At 46.0% G+C, this 22,673-nt stretch overlaps 1 protein-coding gene across 3 annotated transcripts in view; it reads left to right on the top strand.

Annotated features, from left to right (window-relative positions):
• LOC139541941 (katanin-interacting protein-like) overlaps positions 1 to 22,673 on the top strand; it is a 40,626-nt gene that overhangs the window by 5,668 nt on the left and 12,285 nt on the right. For all 3 annotated transcript variants that reach the window (XM_071346859.1, XM_071346857.1, XM_071346858.1), the window contains exons 2-16: positions 3,685 to 3,800; positions 4,000 to 4,090; positions 4,266 to 4,421; positions 4,938 to 5,199; positions 5,530 to 5,670; positions 5,853 to 6,070; positions 6,334 to 6,440; positions 7,117 to 7,213; positions 7,394 to 7,603; positions 14,969 to 15,106; positions 16,232 to 17,069; positions 17,928 to 18,716; positions 19,493 to 19,707; positions 20,149 to 20,227; positions 20,392 to 20,569. In XM_071346859.1, coding sequence (XP_071202960.1) covers positions 4,085 to 4,090; positions 4,266 to 4,421; positions 4,938 to 5,199; positions 5,530 to 5,670; positions 5,853 to 6,070; positions 6,334 to 6,440; positions 7,117 to 7,213; positions 7,394 to 7,603; positions 14,969 to 15,106; positions 16,232 to 17,069; positions 17,928 to 18,716; positions 19,493 to 19,707; positions 20,149 to 20,227; positions 20,392 to 20,569 — 3,434 coding nt within the window. In that variant the 5' untranslated portion in view covers positions 3,685 to 3,800; positions 4,000 to 4,084. The remainder of the gene's footprint in view (positions 1 to 3,684; positions 3,801 to 3,999; positions 4,091 to 4,265; positions 4,422 to 4,937; positions 5,200 to 5,529; positions 5,671 to 5,852; positions 6,071 to 6,333; positions 6,441 to 7,116; positions 7,214 to 7,393; positions 7,604 to 14,968; positions 15,107 to 16,231; positions 17,070 to 17,927; positions 18,717 to 19,492; positions 19,708 to 20,148; positions 20,228 to 20,391; positions 20,570 to 22,673) is intronic.

Below are 22,673 nucleotides of genomic sequence, written 5' to 3'. Positions count from 1 at the left end.
TGGTACCCTTCCTGCAGGCTCATCCTGACATGACCCTCCAGCATGACAATGCCACCAGCCATACTGCTTGTTCTGTGCGTGATTTCCTGCAAGACAGGAATGTCAGTGTTCTACCATGGCCAGTGAAGAGCCCGGATCTCAGTCCCATTGAGCACGTCTGGGACCTGTTAGATCGGAGGGTGAGGGCTAGGGCCATTCCCCCCCAGAAATGTCTGGAAACTTGCAGGTGTATTGGTGGAAGAGGTGGGGTAACATCTCACAGCAGGAATTAGCAAATCTGGTGCAGTCCATGAGGAGGAGATGCACTGCAGTACTTAATGCAGCTGGTGGCCACACCAGATATTCACTGTTAGTTTTGATTTTGACCCCCCCTTTGTTCAGGGACACATTATTCCATTTCTGTTAGTCTGTGGAACTTGTTCAGTTTATGTCTCAGTTGTTGAATCTTGTTATGCTCACACAAATATTTACACACGTTAAGTTATAAATAAACGCAGTTTACAGTGAGAGGACGTTTCTTTTTTTGCGTAGTTTATATAATTGTAATGTACTTTGTTTTTATTTTTATATTTTTCCTTTTTCTTCTGGGCTTTCAAAATTGCATGAGACCAAGCACTACTCACTCAGTTCCAGGTTGGATGGTGTCCTCAGGTCGCTGCTGTTAGTTTGCTAGAGCACCCTCCGTATAGCTTGGAAAAAGGAAACCTTGGTAGCAGTAATCCCTCCAGTTAATTTTGGGCAATATTAAGTTGTAGGTTTGGAGTTTTGATCTGGAGCAAAGGCCATGCTGTGGAGGGTAGCATCCCGCATATGTCCCTGCCGAATTGATTGGATGATCGGATTACAGATGTACATTGTGAAAAGAAACAGTCTATGGATTCAATGTTTGGTGCATACAAGTATGCCTATCTGTAACGGTTGTCGTCGGGAGAAAGAGAGGACCAAGGTGCAGCGTGGTAAGTGTTCATCTTATTTAATGAAAGTCAACACTTCAAAATACAAAACAACAAAGTGAAAACCACAACAGTTCTATCTGGTGCAGACACACAAAGACTGAAAATAACCACCCACAAAACCCAACAGAAAACAGGCTACCTAAATATGGTTCCCAATCAGGGACAACGATTGACAGCTGCCTCTGATTGAGAACCATATCAGGCCAAACACAGAAATAGAAAAACTAACATAGAAAACCCACCCAACTCACGCCCTGACCATACTAAAACAAAAGACAAAACAAAGGAACTAAGGTCAGAACGTGACAGTACCCCCCCACCCCCAAGGTGCGGACTCCGGCCGCAAAACCTGAACCTGTAGGGGAGGGTCTGGGTGGGCATCTGTCCGCGGTGGCGGCTCTGGCGCTGGACGTGGACCCCACTCCACCAGTGTCTTAGTCCGCTTCAGTAGCGTCTTTTGAGCTGAGACCCTCGCCGCCGACCTTGGCCTGGGAACCCTAATAAATGGTCCCACGGGACTGAGGGACGCCTCTGGACTGAAGGACGCCTCTGGACTGAGGGGCAGCTCCGGACTGAGAGGCAGCTCCGGACTGGAGGGCGGCTCTGGCGGCTCCTGACTGGCAGGCGGCTCCTGACTGGCGGGCGGCTCTGGCGGCTCCTGACTGGCGGGCGGCTCCTGACTGGCGGGCGGCTCTGGCGGCTCCTGACTGGCGGGCGGCGCTGGACAGACGGGCGGCTCAGGCGGCTCTGGACAGATGGGCGGCACTGGACAGACGGGCGGCTCAGGCGGCGCTGGACAGACGGGCGGCTCAGGCCTGCTGAGGCGCACAGTAGGCCTGGTGCGTGGTGCCGGAACTGGTGGTACCGGGCTGGGGACACGCACCACTGGGCGAGTGCGAGGAGCAGGAACAGGGCATACTGGACCCTGGAGGCGCACAGTAGGCCTGGTGCGTGGTGCCGGAACTGGTGGTACCGGGCTGGGGACACGCACCTCTGGGCGAGTGCGGGGAGCAGGAACAGGGCATACTGGACCCTGGAGGCGCACAGTAGGTCTCGAGCACCGAACCTGCCCAACCTTACCTGGTTGAATGCTCCCCGTAGGCAGGCCAGTGCGGCGAGGTGGAATAGCCCGCACTGGGCTGTGCTGGCGAACCGGGGACACCATGCGTAAGGCTGGTGCCATGTACACCGGCCCGAGGAGACGCACTGGAGACCAGATGCGCTGAGCCGGCTTCATGGCACCTGGCTCGATGCCCACTCTAGCCCGGCCGATACGAGGCGCTGCAATGTACCGCACCGGGCTATGCACACGCACCGGGGACACCGTGCGCCTAACGGCATAACACGGTGCCTGCCCGGTCCCTCTCTCTCCACGGTAAGCACGGGGAGTTGGCGCAGGTTTCCTACCTGACTTCGCCACACTCCCCGTGTTCCCCCCCCCAAGAAATATTTGGTGGTGCCTCTCGGGCTTCCTTGCCAGCCGTGTTCCCTCAAAGCGCTGGCTCCCTTTAGCTGCTGCCTCCTCTCTCCTGGCTGCCTCCACCTGTTCCCATGGGAGGCGATCCCTTCCAGACAGGATCTCCTCCCATGTGTAGCAACCCTTGCTGTCCAGAATGTCCTCCCATGTCCATTCCTCCTTATAGCGCTGCTCCTGCTGCTGCTGCCTGTTACCACGCTGCTTGGTCCTTTTTTGGTGGGTGGTTCTGTAACGGTTGTCGTCGGGAGAAAGAGAGGACCAAGGTGCAGCGTGGTAAGTGTTCATCTTATTTAATGAAAGTGAACACTTCAAAATACAAAACAACAAAGTGAAAGAACTGTTTCGGTTATCTGGAGAGGCAGTTTCAGGTACACTTAGAGGACACAGTAGCTGACTGTCAGTAGTCTAATACTTAAATTTATAGATACGGTAGACTTTGATTAGGTCCTTGTGCTGAGAGATTGAGTGACACAAATGATGTATGAGTGACACAGACACGCAAACTGTGAGGGCAATTTGGTTTCTAGGGATTAGGCTCCGCTCGTTTGACCTGCTTGCATATATAATATTATGCTCTCTCACATGCATACAAAAAACATGAAAACAGACTTAAAACGTGTTTTTTAAAATCAAATTTTCAAAGATTCATAAACCACTTATTATGAAAATGTGTTTATTTCCTAGTGATGATAACCCTTTGACCTTTAACCCATAGGATCTTAAAGAGACTGAAAACTAAAGAGCCAAAGGAGATTGAGCTAGATTGTCTGGAGCAGGGCTTCTCCATCTATCTGAATGGGGCTAATGCTAACGCTAGCAAGCAGACCAAGAGACCCAACCAGAAGTCTGTCACTTCGCCACCGCCCGCTCTGAGAGCTACACACATGGCTGGTACACAGCATGCAGGACTGAGTATAGACTACAAACCATCTTTGCTACAATACTAAATCCTTGTTAGGCTATTGTAGATTACGTCCCTGTTTATAAATACTTTATGACTACACTAATCTTCGTAGCGTCCTTGTGGCACATTACCAGCAGAACACCACCTCACCCCTCAGTTAGCATGATATAATCCTATGCCCTCGGCCGTTGAATAAATGATAGTGACAGTTATAACCGGTGCCCATTTTCCCCCCTCTGTGCGCTATGGAACCATCTGTGCTATGGAACCTCTGCTCTTCATTTGACGGCGGACTTGACTGCTCATGTGCAGTGACTTTGCGCTCTCTGCCTCTGACTCATCACCAGATGCCTCCAGAAGGGGTTCGCAGCTAGCAGAGTAGGAAATCCACAATCTGGAGGTGAACAGCAGGAAGAAGAGTCTCACTGCCCTGGGAAAAGTGCAGAGGAGAGAATGGGTTCAGGTACAGCCATTCTAGTCTACACCATAGAAATATAATCTAGTCATTCTATTTCTAATGGTCTTTACACAGCCTAACCCTGATGTATGGTTGGATAGATCTAGTGAACAAATCCATGATCATAGACATTTCCTCACAAATGGAATAGAATGTACTGTTTGTGTTGTGAATAATATTGTGTTTTCTATTTTCATCTTTGCAGAACTCGATCAATATAAGGACCCTGTTTGCGGATATCTCCAGAGAGACGGTACTCTGAAGACTTTGAACCCTACGACAGCATAGAGATGGAGGTAAAGTAGGAAGAGAACAATGCCCATCAGGCTCGAGCGTGCGTGGGGGTTTACTGTTCTTTCTGCCACATTTCGATGGTGTGTGCCAGTATCTGTATGTGTCAAATGCAGCTGTCAGTCTGGGTTTGCATGATTGCATCTCACTCTGCTCTGTATTCACCCTGTTCCTCTCCAGCGGTCGAGTCCACGCTCTCCTCATAGTCCCCACTCCCGGCGAGAATCCTGTAAGGTGTCACGTTCGTTTGGCTCCAGGGCTGATGGCCGAGGAGGTAGCCAGGCGGAGCCTGAACATCAAAGCGAACGTGTCCTACTCAACATTAACGAGGTCAAGGTGAGAGATCGACTGGTTTTTTTTCTCTCCCTCCTCTGCTTCCTCTTCTCTCTCTCTCCCTCTTTTCCCTCTTCTCTCTCCCTAAGATAGTGTCCAAGACACTGATCCGGGCAACCAAAGTGCAAGAAATACAGCAATCTTCACCATTTACATATCACCAGATTATATGTTGCCGTAAATCATAGATTTCTATCCGGAGTGCGCTGATTTTAGTGTTAATTTACAACATTTTTCATTTCCTTTTTACGTCAAGCAGACACTCCCCTTCAGAGCGATATAAATCATGGCACGTAAAATGTAGAACTGCCCTGTTTCTTCAACTTGCGTTATAGCTCAGTGTTAACCTTGTTTGTGGTTAGTGTTACATACAATGCAGTGACGTGAGAGCTGAGTAGTGTTCATTTGGTCACAAAACGGGATGAAAACATTTTGAAACAGAGGAGGAAATGCATGTACTTTTCATTACCATTTCAACTCAATTAAACATACATACCCCTGGTGTTTTTTGGTGCTCAGGTGCTTCGACGGAGCCTGGAGGTGAGCGTGCGGCGACGCAGCTGCAGCCGGGGGTCGGCGGGGGAGGAGTCAGACGAGGAGTGGGTGGAGGAGCAGATTGAGAGGGAGGAGAGCACGGAGAGCCTGGAAGAGCTAGGTCTGCCTCCTTCCTCCTCCAACAAAACATCTACTAACATAAACCATCCGCGAGCCACTGTGCCCAAAGGCTGCCTTCATGACCCTGCAGACCTTATAGTGCTGGACTTTGGGCCCTCTCCTAAAGGTACTCCAACAATATGGATTACGATATCCTGTATGGATTACGATATACAGTAATGTTTTTCAGCCAGGGGTGCATCTTAACAATCAACTATAGTGGCTACCTTTCCTTGTCCCCCCCTTTATTTGCACTGATCTGAAATGAAAAGATAGGTGAAAGTAATACGGTGGCTGCCTACTGAGGAGTTACCCACCAGGTCTTTTATATCATTGCAGTTGAAAGGAAGGAGACAAGTAGAGGACGGCACTTATAGAGATTTTATTGAGCCTGGCATTTGCTTCAGATTGTCTCTATTCTTTGACCTTTCTTTACCTTTTTTCCATTATGTTGCAGGCCGTAAGATCGAGCGTTCGCTGTCGGCCAAGAGGAAAGACAACCTGGAGACCTACATACCCGCCAAGCCTCTGCTGGTGAAGAGCAAAACTCTGGACAGGCCCTCTTCAAAAGAGTGCAGGGATGGCAGAGATCCTCAACGTATGTTCTGCCCTGTATTCATGTCATTCGTAAACCTAAGAGGCCTTATTAGAAAATAGCTGTTGCATAGTAAACAACAGTCAAGTGTACAATGGTCCCTGAACTGTGTTTCAAGAGTATGACTCTTTCTTTCCTTCCCTCTCTCTCTCTCTCTTACCCTCTGACCCCACTCGCTCTCTCAGGGCCGTGGAATCATGTAGAGCGCCCCCTGTCTGCAGCAAGGAAGGCCTCCCAAGAGGAGCGCGACTCGGAGGAGCGAGACTCGGAGGAGCGCGACTCGGAGGAGCGCGACTCGGAGGAGCGCGACTCGGAGGATACGGCGTGCAGGGTGCTCCAGGCCCTGCAGAGAGAGAACAGCCCACTGCAGAGCCCCGAGCCCAGGGCCTTCAGCCGCACCCCGGTAGGACAGATAACAACCATAGAAATAGAATGAATGAATGAATGTAATGATATTTCTATGGGCACAACCAGAGTGTGCTGTGCTGGGTCAACTAGTGGGTTGTGATGTCTTCTTGTGACCTGTCTGCTGTGATTGATGTTTTACAGTCTAGCCTATCCCTGTCTCTCTTATTTTCTAATCTTTTCTACATTTAGTTGAATCTAGTTAGGCTATTATCCTCGCTAGGTCTAACTCCATTGTGCTCCTCCATTGTAAATCCACAGGTGATGGGATACCAGATGATGAACGGCTCGCTGCGTGACGACGATGACGACAAAGATGAAAGTGGGGTGACCAGAGCCATGCAGAGAGTCACCCTCATGGATCCCAGGTAGTGTACTGCAACATTACACACTGCTGTCACTACACTCTATGCATATAGAGAGGAATAAGGACAGAAATCTAAGTTACTATCTAAGTCTGTACCAGGGGTGTCAAATCCGGGTCTATACTAATCTCATGATCCGTGTCTATACTAATCTCATGATCCGGGTCTATACTAATCTCTTGACTATCCTTGACTGTCACAAAGGAAAAAACATTGAATGGCTATGTTCCAATAGTATCCACAATAGCATACTACAGAGAATGAAATCATCTATAAGGTATGCTAGTTTGCGTATCGGGAAGTGGCCAGACATAGTCTTAACTGGTGACAGTTTAGAAAGACACTGGCATAACTAACTCCGTCATGCTTGTGTACTATGCTGGGATAATAACACCATGAACAGACTGCAGTACAGTACAAAACTCGTGGTAATGTCTTGGATGGGCGGCGCCAGAGCACCAGTAATTGTATACCTCCGATCGAGGCTCTCTAACGATCAGAAACCTGTAAGTGATAACCTAACCCTCTCTGACCTTGAAGCAGGTTTAGTCAACAAAGCTGTAGGGAGTCTTCAAGAACTGTCAGTGACCATGCATCCATTTCCATAGATAATCACCAAGAGCCAGGTCAAAGACTATTGATGTGGTGAAAGAATTGATGAGTAATCGTTTTCTTTCAGGCAACAGCAGAGACTACTAAAGGCGTTGGAGAAACTAGAGGCAGGCACAAACTTTGAAATCCCTCAGACAGTGAAGACGGATAACAGCAAACCACCGGTGAGTAAATAGGTGAGACAGACAGTGAAGGCTAAATACAGAGAGAGAGAGAGAGAGACACACGAAAACACCAAACACACACACACAAAGGGAGATATAATAGTGTTCTATTCCTATGATGTACTTTATGAAGTGACGGTTGGCTTGACTCGTGAAGTTCTGTCGTTGTCATGGTGGCAGAGGAGGCGGGTCTCGGTGGAGGCACCACCCACCGTGTACGTCACCATGGAGATCCTGAGTAACTGGGGGAACAGGTGCCAGGTAGGGCTGACGGAGATGCAGTTCTTCGGCCCAGGGAACAGGAAGCTGTACGTGTCGCCTCACGACCTGGACATCCGGAACGCCGACTACCCTGGGAACCTCGGAGTGCTAGTCAACGGGAAAGCTAAGGTGAGTTGGAAGTCTCCCCCCAAGCCTTTCTGACAACACAAATTAAACTATTTAGAAAGGTTTTGGTGCATTGTATTTACTATTTATACATTTTGTAGGGATTTTTGGAGACACTTCCTATGAGTAGATATCCTCTTGTTAATGTTATGTCGTGCATGATAAAGGATTATACATAGCACATAAGGTGATATACAGTGCCATGAAAAAGTATTTGCCCACTTACTGATTTTCTCTATTTTAGCATATTTTTGATACTGAATGTTATCAGATCTTCAACCAAAACTCAGAAGTTTGACAAACTGACTTGTTGGAAAGGTGGCATTCAATGACAGTGCCACATTGAATGTCACTGAGCTCCTCAGTAAGGCCTAATTAGAAAACATTTCTAAAAACCTGTTTTCGCATTGTCATTATGGAGTATTGTATGTCGATTGATGAGATATACAGTACCAGTCAAAGGTTTGGACACACCTACTCATTCCAGGGTTTTTCTTTATTTTTTAAATGTTCTACATTGTAGAATAATACTATGAACTATGAAATAAAACATATGGAATCATGTAGTAACCAAAAAAGTGTTAAACAAATCAAAATGTATTTTAAATTTGAGATTCTTCAAAGTAGCCACCCTTTGCCTTGATGACAGCTTTGCACACTCTTGGCATTCTCTCAACCAGCTTCATGAGGTAGTCACCTGGAATGCATTTCAATTAACAGGTGTGCCTTGTTAAAAGTTCATTTGTGGAATTTCTTTCCTTAATGCGTTTCAGCCAATCCATTGTGTTGTGACAAGGTAGGGGTGGTATAAAGAAGATTAAAGACCATATTTGGTAAAAGACCAAGTCCATAGTATGGCAAGAACAGCTCAAATAAGCAAAGATAAATAACAGTCCATCATTACTTTAAGACATGAAGGTCAGTCAATCCGGAAAATGTCAATAACTTTTAAAGTTTCTTCAAGTGCAGTTGCAAAAACTATTAAGCGCTATGATAAAACTGGCTCTCATGAGGACCGCCACAATGAAAGTAAGACCAAGAGTTACCTCTGCTGCAGAGCATTAGAGTTACCAGCCTCAGAAATTGCAGCCCAAATAAATACTTCACAGAGTTCAAGTAACAGACACATCTCAACATCAACTGTTCAGAGGAGACTGTATGAATCAGGCCTTCATGGTCAAATTGCTGCAAAGAAACCACTACTGAAGGACACCAACAATAAGAAGAGACTTGCATGAGAAACACGAGCAATGGACATTAGACTGGTGGAAATCTGTTCTTTGATCTGATGAGTCTAAATTTGAGATTTTTGGTTCCAACCGCCGTGTCTTCGTGAGACGCAGAGGTGAACGGATGATCTCTGCATCTGTGGTTCCCACCGTGAAGCATGGTGGAGGAGGTGTGAGGGTGTTGGGGTGCTTTGCTGGTGACACTGTCAGTGATTTATTTAGAATTCAAGGCACACTTAACCAGCATGGCTACCACAGCATTCTGCAGCGATATGCCATCCCATCTGGTTTGGGCTTAGTGGGACTATCATTTGTTTATCAACATAACAATGACCCAACACACCTCCAGGCTGTGTAAGGGCTATTTGACCAAGAAGGAGAGTGATGGAGTGTTGCATCAGATGACCTGGCCTCCACAATCACCCAACCTCAACCCAATTGAGATGGTTTGGGATGAGTTGGACCGCAGAGGGAAGGAAAAGCAGCCAACAAGTGCTCCGCATATGTGGGAACTCCTTCAAGACTGTTGGAAAAAGATTCCAGGTGAAGCTGGTTGAGAGAATGCCAAGAGTGTGAAAAACTGTCATCAAGGCAAAGGGTGGCTACTTTGAAGAATCTAAAATATTACCACATGATTCCATATATGTTATTTCATAGTTTTGATGTCTTCACTATTATTCTACAATGTAGAAAATAGTACAAATAAAGAAAACCCATTGAATGAGTAGTTGTATTATAAAATCAATTTTGCAATAAGGCTGCAACGTTACAAAACGTGGAAAAAGTCAAGGGGTCTGAATACTTTCCGAATGCACTGTATATCTTTTTGGGCGACATGGGTCCCATTATGCCTGGCGAAAACCAAACAATGTATTCCACAGTAAGAACCTTGTAGCAACGGTCAAGCATGGTGGTGGTAGTGTGATGGTTTAGGGATGCTTTGCTGCCTCAGGACCTGGATGACTTGCCTTAATGGAAGGAACCATGAATATGCTCTGTATCAGAGAATTATACAGGAGAATGTCAGGCTATCCATCTATGCGCTGAAGCTGAAGCGCAGCTGGGTCATGCAGCAAGAAAATGGTCCAAAACACACAATCAAGTCTGTATGAAAATGGCAAAAAAAACACAAATTAGACATTTTGGAATGGCCTAGTCAAAGTCCAGACCTAATCCCAATTGAAATGTTGTGGCAGGACTTGAAACGAGCAGTTCATGCTTGAAATCCCAGAAATGTCGCTGAGTTAAATAAGTTCTGCATGGAAGAGTAGGCCAAAATTTCTCCACAGCGATGTGAGAGACTGATCAACAACTACAGGAAGTGTTTGGTTGGAGTCATTGCAGCTGAACGTGGCACAACTGTTGCATATACCCTGACTCTGCGTGCAATGAACGCAAGAGAAGTGACCCAATTTCACCTGGTTAATATTGCCTGCTAACCTGGATTTCTTTTAGCTAAATATGCAGGTTTAAAAATATATACTTCTGTGTATTGATTTTAAGAAAGGCATTGATGTTTATGGTTAGGTACACGTTGGAGCAACGACAGTCCTTTTTCGCGAATGCCACCGCATCGATTATATGCAACGCAAGACACGCTAGATAAACTAGTACTATCATCAACCATGTGTAGTTATAACTAGTGATTATGATTGATTGATTGTTTTTTATAAGATAAGTTTAATGCTAGTTAGCAACTTACCTTGGCTTCTTACTGCATTCGTGTAACAGGCGGGCTCCTCGTGAGGCAGGTGGTTAGAGCGTTGGACTGGTTAACCGTCAGGTTGCAAGATTGAATCCCTGAGCTGACGAGGTAAAAATCTGTCGTTCTGCCCCTGAACAAGGCAGTTAACCCACCGTTCCTAGGCCGTCATTGAAAATAAGAATGTGTTCTTAACTGACTTGCCTAGTTAAATAAAGGTGTAAAAAATAATAATAATAATAATAAAAATCAACAAAATCGGCGTCCAAAATTACCGATTTCCGATTGTTGAAATCGGCCCTAATTAATCGTTCATTCCGATTAATCGGTCGACCTCTAATAAACACCAGGGTTTGCGGGGAATAATAATAAAGGTATATTCTTTAAAAAATATGTATGTCTATATAGGTATGTGTATGTATATATGTGTATATGTATGCATGCGTGTATGGATATATACAGTGGGGAGAACAAGTATTTGATACACTGCCGATTTTGCAGGTTTTCCTACTTACAAAGCATGTAGAGGTCTGTAATTTTTATCATAGGTACACTTCAACTGTGAGAGACGGAATCTAAAACAAAAATCCAGAAAATCACATTGTATGATTTTTAAATAATTAATTTGCATTTTATTGCATGACATAAGTATTTGATCACCTACCAACCAGTAAGAATTCCGGCTCTCACAGACCTGTTAGTTTTTCTTTAAGAAGCCCTCCTGTTCTCCACTCATTACCTGTATTAACTGCACCTGTTTGAACTCGTTACCTGTATAAAAGACACCTGTCCACACACTCAATCAAACAGATTCCAACCTCTCCACAATGGCCAAGACCAGAGAGCTGTGTAAGGACATCAGGGATAAAATTGTAGACCTGCACAAGGCTGGGATGGGCTACAGGACAATAGGCAAGCAGCTTGGTGAGAAGGAAACAACTGTTGGCGCAATTATTAGAAAAAGGAAGAAGTTCAAGATGACGGTCAATCACCCTCGGTCTGGGGCTCCATGCAAGATTTCACCTCGTGGGGCATCAATGATCATGAGGAAGGTGAGGGATCAGCCCAGAACTACACGGCAGGACCTGGTCAATGACCTGAAGAGAGCTGGGACCACAGTCTCAAAGAAAACCATTAGTAACACACTACGCCGTCATGGATTAAAATCCTGCAGCGCACGCAAGGTCCCCCTGCTTAAGCCAGTGCATGTCCAGGCCTGTCTGAAGTTTGCCAATGACCATCTGGATGATCCAGAGGAGGAATGGGAGAAGGTCATGTGGTCTGATGGGACAAAAATATAGCTTTTTGGTCTAACTCCACTCGCCGTGTTTGGAGGAAGAAGAAGTATGAGTACAACCCCAAGAACACCATCCCAACCGTGAAGCATGGAGGTGGAAACATCATTCTTTGGGGATGCTTTTCTGCAAAGGGGACAGGACGACTGCACCTTATTGAGGGGAGGATGGATGGGGCCATGTATCGCGAGATCTTGGCCAACAACCTCCTTCCCTCAGTAAGAGCATTGAAGATGGGTCGTGGCTGGGTCTTCCAGCATGACAACGACACGAAGCACACAGCCATGGCAACTAAGGAGTGGCTCCGTAAGAAGCATCTCAAGGTCCTGGAGTGGCCTAGCCAGTCTCCAGACCTGAACCCAATAGAAAATCTTTGGAGGGAGCTGAAAGTCCGTATTGCCCAACGACAGCCCCGAAACCTGAAGGATCTGGAGAAGATCTGTAGGGAGGAGTGGGCCAAAATCCCTGCTGCAGTGTGTGCAAACCTAGTCAAGAACTACAGGAAACGTATGATCTCTGTAATTGCAAACAAAGGTTTCTGTACCAAATATTAAGTTCTGCTTTTCTGATGTATCAAATACTTATGTCATGCAATAAAATGCAAATTAATTACTTAAAAATCATACAATGTGATTTTCTGGATTTTTGTTTTAGATTCCGTCTCTCATAGTTGAAGTGTACCTATGATAAAAATTACAGACCTCTACATGCTTTGTAAGTAGGAAAACCTGCAAAATCGGCAGTGTATCAAATACTTGTTCTCCCCACTGTATATTTACCCCAAAAATATGGGGGATTGGAAATGATGCAGACAATTATATTGGAAGCAACATTCTTTCCGCAATATTAAGCTGATCCACCCCTTTAAATAAAAAATAAATCAATAAAAAATAATAAAAAAACACCATGGGACCACGCAGCTGTCATACCGCTCAGGAAGGAGACGCGTTCTGTCGCCTAGAGATGAACGTACTTTGGTGCGAAAAGTGCAAATCAATCACAGAACAACAGCAAAGGACCTTGTGAAGATTCTGGAGGAAACATGTACAAAAGTATCTATATCCACAGTAAAACGAGTCCTATATCGAAACAACCTGACAGGCCGCTCAGCAAGGAAGAAGCCACTGCTCCAAAACCGCCATAAAAAGTCAGACTATGGTTTGCAACTGCACATGGAGACGAAGATCGTACTTTTTGGAGAAATGTCCTCTGGTCTGATGAAATAAAAATAGAACTGTTTGTCCATAATGACCATCATTATGTTTGGAGGAAAAAGGGGAGGCTTGCAAGCTGAAGAACATCATCCCAACTGTGAAGCACGGGGTGGCAGCATCATGTTGTGGGGGTGCTTTGCTGCAGGAGGATCTGGTGCACTTCACAAAATAGATGCCATCATGAGGGGGGAAAATAATTTTTTATATATTGAAGCAACATCTCAAGACATCAGTCAGGAAGTTAAAGCTTGGTCGCAAATGGGTCTTCCAAATGGACAATGAAACCCAAGCATACTTCCAAAGTTGTGGCAAAATAGCTTAAGGACAACAAAGTCAAGGTATTGGAGTGGCCATCACAAAGCCCTGACCTCAATCCTATAGAAAATTTGCGGGCAGAACTGAAAAAGCGTATGCGAGCAAGGAGGCCTACAAACCTGACTCAGTTACACCAGCTCTGTCAGGAGGAATGGGCCAAAATTCACCCAACTTATTGTGGGGAAGCTTGTGGAAGGCTACCCGAAACGTTTGACCCAAGTTAAACAATTTAAAGGCAATGCTATCAAATACTAATTGAGTGTATGTAAACTTCTGACCCACTGGGAATGCGATGAAAGAAATAAAAGCTGAAAGAAATAATTCTCTACTATTATTCTGACATTACACATTCTTAAAATGAAGTGGTGATCCTAACTGACCTAAGACAGGGAATTTTTACTAGGATTAAATGTCAGGAATTGTGGAAAAACTGAGTTTAAATGTTTTTGGCTAAGATGTATGTAAACCTCCGACTTCAACTGTAACTTTGTTTATGTAATAATTGAAATAAGTATGTAATTGTTGTGTTTTTTGTTCACTCAGGTTCCATTTATCTAATATTAGGTTTTGGTTGAAGATCTGATAACATTTACTGTAGTATCAAACATATGAAAAGCTGGAGAAAATTAGAAAGGGGGCAAGTACTTTTTCACAGCACTGTAAATACACTTAATATACATGAAATGCTTATCATAGTCTAAAACGTGTAGAGGTCCCCACAGCACTTTTCTAGAATATTGGACCGTTTGTTTTCCGATTTCTCAGTGCGGCTCGAGCAATTTCTCCAACCTTCACCCCATTCAAATGAATAGAAGACGCGTTTGCAGAGTCGTGTTGGTTGGGAATTTGGGGAAGGTGCGCGGTCAGGCTGTGCGTCCCCACGGACGGTGGTCTCAGAACCGTGTAGCTATGTCACAATGGGTTCCCGGACTATCACGGCTCAGTGGCTTTGGACTGTATTACGCTTTAGCAATATGGTACTCTGAGTGTTACCAGATTAAAATGACCAGAGACCCAATATACTGTAAAGGCCCATTGCAGCCATTTTTATCTCAATACAAAATCAGTTATGGGTAACAATTAAGTACCTTACTGTGATTGTTTTCAATTAAAATTATCAAAAATAAACAATAGCTTCTTAGCAAGAGCAATTTCTCTAGCAATAATTTTGATAGGACTGTCTTAGAGTGGTCTGAGTGGGGAGGGAAAAACATTGAAAACTATCTGTTATTGGCAGAGCGGTTTGGAACTTTCTTTCTTATTGGTCTATTAACTAATTTACCACCTGGTGATGTCATCAGCCAGGCCAAAATTCCATCCCACCAAAACAGGCTGAAATTTCAGGCTGTCTTTTTAAACAGCTCTTACACTAAAAGGGAATAATCATCATTTTCACAATATTACAGTATTTGTCCAACCTCTTACTGTGGAAATATATATAAAATACAGGAACATTTTGACTGCACGGGCTTTGTAAGTGAATGTATTCATCTATTTCGCTTCACCCGCAATAACATCTGCTAAATATGTGTATATGACCAATAAAAAATGCAGATTTGTATTTTTTACTTAAACTGACTGCTTATATGTTGTTGTGTTGGTTTGACCACCAGACCACAAAGGAGTGTCATATGTGGACCTGTCCTTTCCATCTTCCGGTCCAACTCTACTTCATCATCAGGAACACGGAGCGCTCTCCGGACTTTGGGATATCTCTGATCAAGATCTGGAACTACAACAGGAGCCTCAGTGTAAGAGCCCATTTTAGGGCCAAACTGTCAGATTGAGTCTGAAATGGTACCCTATTCCTTATTTTGTAGTGCACTGCTTTTGGCTGGAGCCTTTGCAATAGAGGTTGCCAATTATAGTAAAAAGGGTTGCATTAGGTAAGGATTCAAGTGGATTTTGATAGAAATGGTACTTAAGTATATTAAGTTGTTAGCACTTACTGTATGTGCAGCCCTTACATATATACAGCCTCTGATTGGTTCATCACACCAGTCCTAGTTCAGGGTTATTCAGGGTTTACTAAAATAAACACCATCATCTGTTAAAGGTTGCTCATAAATCCAGCTTGCTTCAGCCAGCCCCTGTCATTCTACAGGGTGACCACCATACTGGCAGAAGGCTTTGGGAGGGAGGGTATAGCCTTCAAGCCGTGTCTGTGTAAGCTATCAGTCAGTCCAAATGTGGAACAGTAGGAGATTAGACCTGGAGGATTAGTGAGGGGACGCCCAGGTTACTGCTCTCGTCTCTCGCCCTGCTGCTGTCAAAAAAGGGAAGGACGGGAATCACAAAGCCCAGGCAACCAGGGGTCTGTCTGGAACTATGGATGATATGGGTTGATATCAGCAGTGTCTCTGTTCATTGAGTCCTATTTTAGGTTCTAGTGGTGTGTTTTAGGATGCGAGGTAAGGAGCTGTTTGATACTGTGGGATCCAGGGGGTGGGGATACACTGATTTAATGAGCAGGGATTGAGGAGATGTGAGTCTGGTCTTAGCCATTTAGCCATCCCCCATGTCTGTCTGTGTGTGTTGGTAAGGAGGCTACTTACAATTAGCTTTCCAGTTGACTACGTCTGCACGGTTAGCTTAATTGACTCTGTCTACATACCTGTGGGAAAGAATATTGGGGCCTACAACTAGGAAGCTCCTTGGTTAACAGTATGGTATCCGTTTCAGTGTTGATCTATGTCACGTTCACATCAATATTCAAGCTCTTTGACATTTTCCTTTTTCACCTCTGCATTTTTCATTGAGATGTGTTTGACTTGGAATTTTCAATGTTGCTTTTCTTATACGGTCTAACGATATCCATGCATTACCTAAATATTGCCCTGCTTAGAGCCTGAAATAGCTGTGCTGTTCTTTTTTAGGACCTGGACGTTGGTGCCCGGCATGTGAATCTTTACCTCAACAGCACGCTGGTGTTTGAAGGTGAGCTGGACAAGGGCTGTGGCAACCAGATCTTTGATTACAGCACCAGCATCGACCTCCAGGCACTCCAAGTTCCAGAATCCTTCTCTCCCAGCCCAGTGGGGTCCGGCCACAGTCTGCGGGGTGCCAGCCCACAGCGCCATGACGAGAGTGGCGTGTGGGTGGAAACCAGAGGGGAGAATCGAGACCCCAACCACGGACTCTCTGAGGGGCTAGCTCAGGTCAGGATAGACATGCAGGATAAAATCTACAATCCCCCCTCCCCCACATCTACAAACTGGGACTCCTTTGACATGGACCCTCCAGACCTGGCCCTCCCCCACCCCCCTCTGAAACAGCAACTGGAGCAGTCGGGTCAACCCACAGAGTGCACAGTCACCACCCAGCCTTCTTCCTCCAGGAGTCCCCAGTGGCTACAGCCCCTGGCCCGGAGTGCCCCTGAGGGCTGCGAGGCCGGAAGGGAGAGACCCCTCTGGCTAGTGCCCCAGCAGTCTGTGGAGCCCAAACCTCCCCTCCCCCAATCCACCTCTACCTCGGTGCTCCCGGAGCTGGGCTGTAACCCGGGGAGGGTGTGTCGGGGGGTGGACAGGACTGTGAACGAGGGCCAGTGGAGTGCAGACTCTCTGGACCTGGGAGGTGACCTGCTGGAGGAGCTGAGTGACCAGCAGCGCCAGGACCGGCCTGTTAGTGGACGTAGGAGCTCAGGCATGAACAACAACACTAGTAGCAGAAAACCAGCAGAGGAGCACCAGCAAGGAGCCATTGGACCGACCACAGGTAGGATAATATACCCTGTGTGTGTGTGTAATTTCATTTGTACAATACTTTTGCGGCTCCTTTATCTACTCTGCATACTGGGCTGTGCAGGCAAGATATGAGAAGTTAATGTGATTTGAGACAGAATCATCTCTAGTGGTAGCCTGTTTGTCTACTTGCCTTTATTTTGCAACTCAAGAATGTTTTCCCCCCAGGATCTGCCATTGGTTTCCCAATGTTGAGGATATTGAGAAATCTCGTTGTTCTTGTCAACGGCAGACCAGACATATCTTATTTTTTTTCCTAAATGAGATTATAGAGCAGACAGATTGCTGCATCACAACAAATCCAGGCCTGCATCCTATAATAATCCCTCTTTATCTCCGTGACAACAGACAGACTCCCCCCCAGACCCTCTAGTAATAGCTTGTTTTTCCCCTATCTGGAAACAAACACACACACACACACACACACACACACACACACACACACACACACACACACACACACACACACACACACACACACACACACAGGGCACATGCCAGCTGGATCTGACCATATCTGTTGTGGATGTGTCAGCTGAAAGTGGGCCATAGACTCTTTGACCATTATCACACCAGCTGTCGGAGTTGGGCTATTCAGTGTGAAAATTACATAATCATTACCATAGAAATTGTATCTTCTTCGTAACTGAAATATGTACTATTATTTTAGGATTATTGTGGGCCATAACTTTAGTTGGAGAATTTTTACTCGCAAAATGATATGGAGTACCACAATGTATAAAACGGTCAAAAAATAAGCTTGCTTAGCTACACTTGTATTAGGTACTCTGCATGGTCTTTGAGGTAACATGAGAGTGTGTTGATTCCACAGAGGAGCCAAGTTCAGTGTCAGGCAGCAGCAGCAAAAGGCAGCATCGTACCCCACGGGCCACGCTCCACAGCCGGCAGGCCCAGGATGACAACCTCATGGAGTCCTGGAACTCCCTCACAAAGTTCAACCAGTGCCAGCGTGGTCGCATCTCCAACATGGGCTTCGAGGGCGACATCTTTGACGAGTTCCTCCAGCGTTCCTCCAGAGCCGCCAGTATCACCTCCGACCCAGCAGGCCCCCCCTGCAGCCCCTTCCCCTCCTTGTTCCACCTCTCTTCACCCGCCCCTCAAGGGGGCTTCTGCGATGACCCGGTGGATGACCTTTCCGCCGAGCCAGAGTTTGAGATTCCGGTCCTCCCACGTGGTCAACGTCTGGTCATTAACATCCTGTCCACATGGGGCGACCGTCACTACGTGGGCCTCAACGGTCTGGAAGTCTTCAGCTCCAGCGGTCAGCCCGTCCGGCCCGCCCACATCCAAGCCGATCCACCCGATATTAACGTGCTGCCCGCCTACGGCAAAGACCCGCGCGTAGTCGCCAACCTAATCGACGGAATCAACCGCACGCAGGACGACATGCACCTGTGGCTAGCGCCGTTCACCCAGGGGATGAGTCACGTGATCTACCTGGAGTTCGCTGGGCCATGTCAGGTGGCCATGATAAGAGTGTGGAATTACAACAAGTCCAGGATCCACTCGTTCAGGGGGGTGAAGGAGGCTGAGATGCTGCTGGATGGGAGGTGCATCTTCAGGGGAGAGATCGCCAAGGCGTCAGGGACACTGTCTGGAGGTAAGGGGGATCATGAGTGAGGGATAGCCTCTCTCCTTAGACACCTAAATGTATCCCATGTTATAGTTCTACCACAGTTGGCCTATACTAGGTCCTTATTTTAGGAGCTTCGTGATATTATATTACATTAGATCGTAGAACTACAGCATTTGTTTGGTGACAAAATACACTGAGTGTACAAAACATTAAGAACGCCTCCCTAATATTGAGTTGCACACCCCCGCTTTTGCCCTCAGAACAGCCTCAATTCGTCGGGGCATGGACTCTACAAGGTTCCACAGGGATGCTGGCCCATGTTGACTCCGATGCTTCCCACAGTTGTGTCAATTTGGCTGGATGTCCTTTGGGTCGGGGACCATTGTTAATACACACGGGAAACTGATGAGCGTGAAAAACCCATCAGCGTTGCAGTTCTTGACACAAACCTACTACCATAGCCCGTTCAAAGGCACTCAAATCTTTTGTCTCGCCCATTCACCCTCTGAATGTCACACGCACGCACACAATCTATGTCTCAATTGTCTCGAGGCTTAAAAGTCCTTATTTAACCTCTCTCCTCCCATTCATCTACACTGATTGAAGTGGATTTAACAAGTGACATCAATAAGGGATCATAGCTTTCACCTGGATTCACCTGGTCAGTCTATGTCATGGAAAGAGCTTGTGTTCTTTATGTTTTATACGCTCAGTGTAGGTTTAATGTAATTTGTTGCCCATGCATTAAAACATGTTTGCCTCTAACATCCTGAATTATACCTCCACCCCTCTCCTCTTAGGTCTGGACCAGTTCGGGGACACCATCTTGTTTACCACGGATGATGAGATCCTGGAGGCTATGTCGCGCTACGACGAGACGTTCTGCGGGGAGGCGGAGGGCTTCGAAGAGCTGGTGGGGTATGAGGAGGAGCTGCAGAGGCCCCGCACGGCCGACGGAGAGGGGGAGGACAGACCCTTCACCCAGACTGGCTTCAGACCCGAGGACGACCTCGCTGTGAGTACAACATGACTGACTGGGACTACAGTGAATACATGGAAAGTCAGTTAAGAACAAATTCTTATTTTCAATGACGGCCTAGGAACAGTGGATTAATTGCCTTGTTCAGTGGCAAAATTACAGATTTTTACCTTGTCAGCTCGGGGATTCGATCTTGCAACCTTTCGGTTACTAGTCCAACGCTCTAACCACTAGGCTACCTGCCGGATTGATACAAGACGTGCAGGTTTTGTTCCAGCCTTTCGGTTACTAGTCCAACGCTCTAACCACTAGGCTACCTGCCGGATTGATACAAGACGTGCAGGTTTTGTTCCAGCCTTTCGGTTACTAGTCCAACGCTCTAACCACTAGGCTACCTGCCGGATTGATACAAGACGTGCAGGTTTTGTTCCAGCCTAGCACTAACATTTCTGGTTTCTATTCACTGCCATTTTTCAGTTAAAACTCCATCTGAACCCTACTGATGGTCAGTCTGAGGAGACCCTGGAGCAGATCCCAGGAATGCACAACGGAAAGTGTGAGTACTCCCTTCTAAGTTAGTGTTATTCATGATCAATTCATTCATTCCTCATTTTAAACACAGGACTGTATTTTTCTCTCTGTAAAATGTTGCTAGCTCAGCTTGTTTCACACAGACTCTCTAAGATCTCTCTCTCCCCCCCCCCCCCCCCCCCCCTTCAGGCCTTAGGATAGAGTTGAGTATGACGTGGGGGGACTCCCACTACCTGGGACTGACAGGGTTAGAGGTGGTGGGGAAGGAGGGGGACAGCCTGCCTCTGGACCTGACCATGGTGGATGCCTCGCCACGGGACCTCAATGACCTGCCTGAGTACGGCCAGGAAGCACACACCCTCGATAAGTGAGTACTGTGTCTGTGTGTGTGTGTGCGTGCGTGCGTGTCTCTGACCTCACACTGCTGACAATGTAGATGGATCTAACTGCATAACTTCTGACCGCAGGATGTACAGGTAAGTGAGGAAATAATGGAAACACTTGAGTAGAAAAGGGATACAAAGTGTATTAAAAGTAGGTGCTTCCACACGTGTGGTTCATGAGTTAATTAAGCAATTAACATCCCATCATGCTTAGGGTCATGTATAAAAATGCTGGGCCGGCCATTATTTTGGCTACCATGGCTATGCCCCCATAGGATGACAATGCCCCCATCCACAGGGAACGAGTGGTCACTGAATGAAAGTCACCAGATCTTAACCCAATTATACACTTATGGGAGATTCTGGAGCGGCGCCTGAGACAGCGTTTTCCATCAACAAAACACCAAATGATGGAATTTCTCTTGGAAGAATGGTGTCGCATCCCTCCAATTGTTTTGTTTATTAGGATCCCCATTAGCTACTGCACATGCAGCAGTTCCTCTTCCTGGGGTCCAACATAGAGTCCACAATTGAGTTCCAGACACTTGTCGAAACTATGCCAAGGTGCATTGAAGCTGTTTTGATTCGTGGTGGCCCAACGCTCTACTAAGACACTTTATGATGATGTTTGCTTTATTTTGGCAGTTACCTTTATTTGAATTCGTTATCCAGTTAACTTGTCAACAACTTCATCAACACAGCCAACAACAGTGTTGTAAGGGATTTCATTCAACTGACTCTATCTCTTAAGTGTCTATCATGTCAATGTTTATTATGGCTTTCATTCGATATACAATGCATCCGGAAAGTATTCAGACCCTTTGACTTTTTTACACATTTTGTTACATTACAGCCTTATTCTAAAATGGATAAAACAAAAAAAATGCTCATCAATCTACACACAATACCTCATAAAAAACAGAAATACCTTATTTACGTAAGTATTCAGACCCTTCGCTATGAGACTATAAATTGAGCTCAGGTGCATCCTGTTTCCATTGATCATCCTTGAGATGTTTCTACAACTTGATTGGAGTCCACCTGTGGTAAATTCAATTGATTCGACATGATTTGGAAAGGCACACACCTGTCTATAGAAGGTCCCACAGTTGCCAGAGTAAAAACCAAGCCATGAGGTCGAAGTAATTGTCCGTAGAGCTCAGAGACAGGATTGTGTCGAGGCACAGATCTGGGGTAGGGTACCAAAACATTTCTGCAGTGTTGAAGGACAACCACCTCTGCAGCACTCCACCAATCAGGCCTTTACGAGCGCTCAGGACCTCAGACTGGGGCGATGGTTCACCTTCCAACAGGACAATGACCCCAAGCACACAGCCAAGACAACGCAGGACTGGCTTCGGTACAAGTCTCAGAATGTCCTTGAGTGGCCCAGCCCGAGCCCTGACTTGAACCCAATCGAACATCTCAGGAGAGACATGAAAATAGCTGTGCAGCAACACTCCCCATCCAACCTGCCAGAGCTTGAGAGGATCTGCAGAGAAGAATGGTAGAAACTCCCCAAATACAGATGTGCCAAGCTTGTAGCGTCATACCCAAGAAGATTTGAGGCTGTAATTGCAGCCAAAGGTGCTTCAATAAAGTACTGAGTAAAGGGTCTGAATACTTATGTAAATGTGATATTTCCGTTTTTCTTTATTTTATTCTTTATCTTTATTTTTTGTCATTATGGGCTATTGTGTGTAGATTGAGGAGGGGGAAAAATGAATGAATCCATTTTAGAAAAAGGCTGTAACGAAATGTGGATAAAGTCAAGGGGTCTGAATACTTTTCCAAATGCACTGTATAGCAGTGCTCAGCTACCCACCCATGATAGGCAGTGCACATCTGACTGTCAGAATAGTAGGTTGGTAGGCTGCAATCTCAGTGTGATGAGAGCACTAGCCCAGTCACACAAGGGTGCTCAATCACCCTCCTATGGTAGGCAGTGCACATCTTAGAAAGTCAAAGAAACAGTCATGTGTGGCTGGTTGGCTGCAGCCTTCGTCTTCTCCACAATCAATTATAGCTGTAGATTTGTGTTTCTTTTCTATATATTTTTTTTCATTATTCGTTTTGATTTGTTCAATT

The sequence above is a fragment of the Salvelinus alpinus genome, chromosome 17, assembly GCF_045679555.1.
Source record: "Salvelinus alpinus chromosome 17, SLU_Salpinus.1, whole genome shotgun sequence".
NCBI classification, from domain to species: domain Eukaryota; kingdom Metazoa; phylum Chordata; class Actinopteri; order Salmoniformes; family Salmonidae; genus Salvelinus; species Salvelinus alpinus.
Note: the sequence above shows the minus strand (reverse complement) of the source record. Positions and strands in the feature narration are given on the sequence as shown.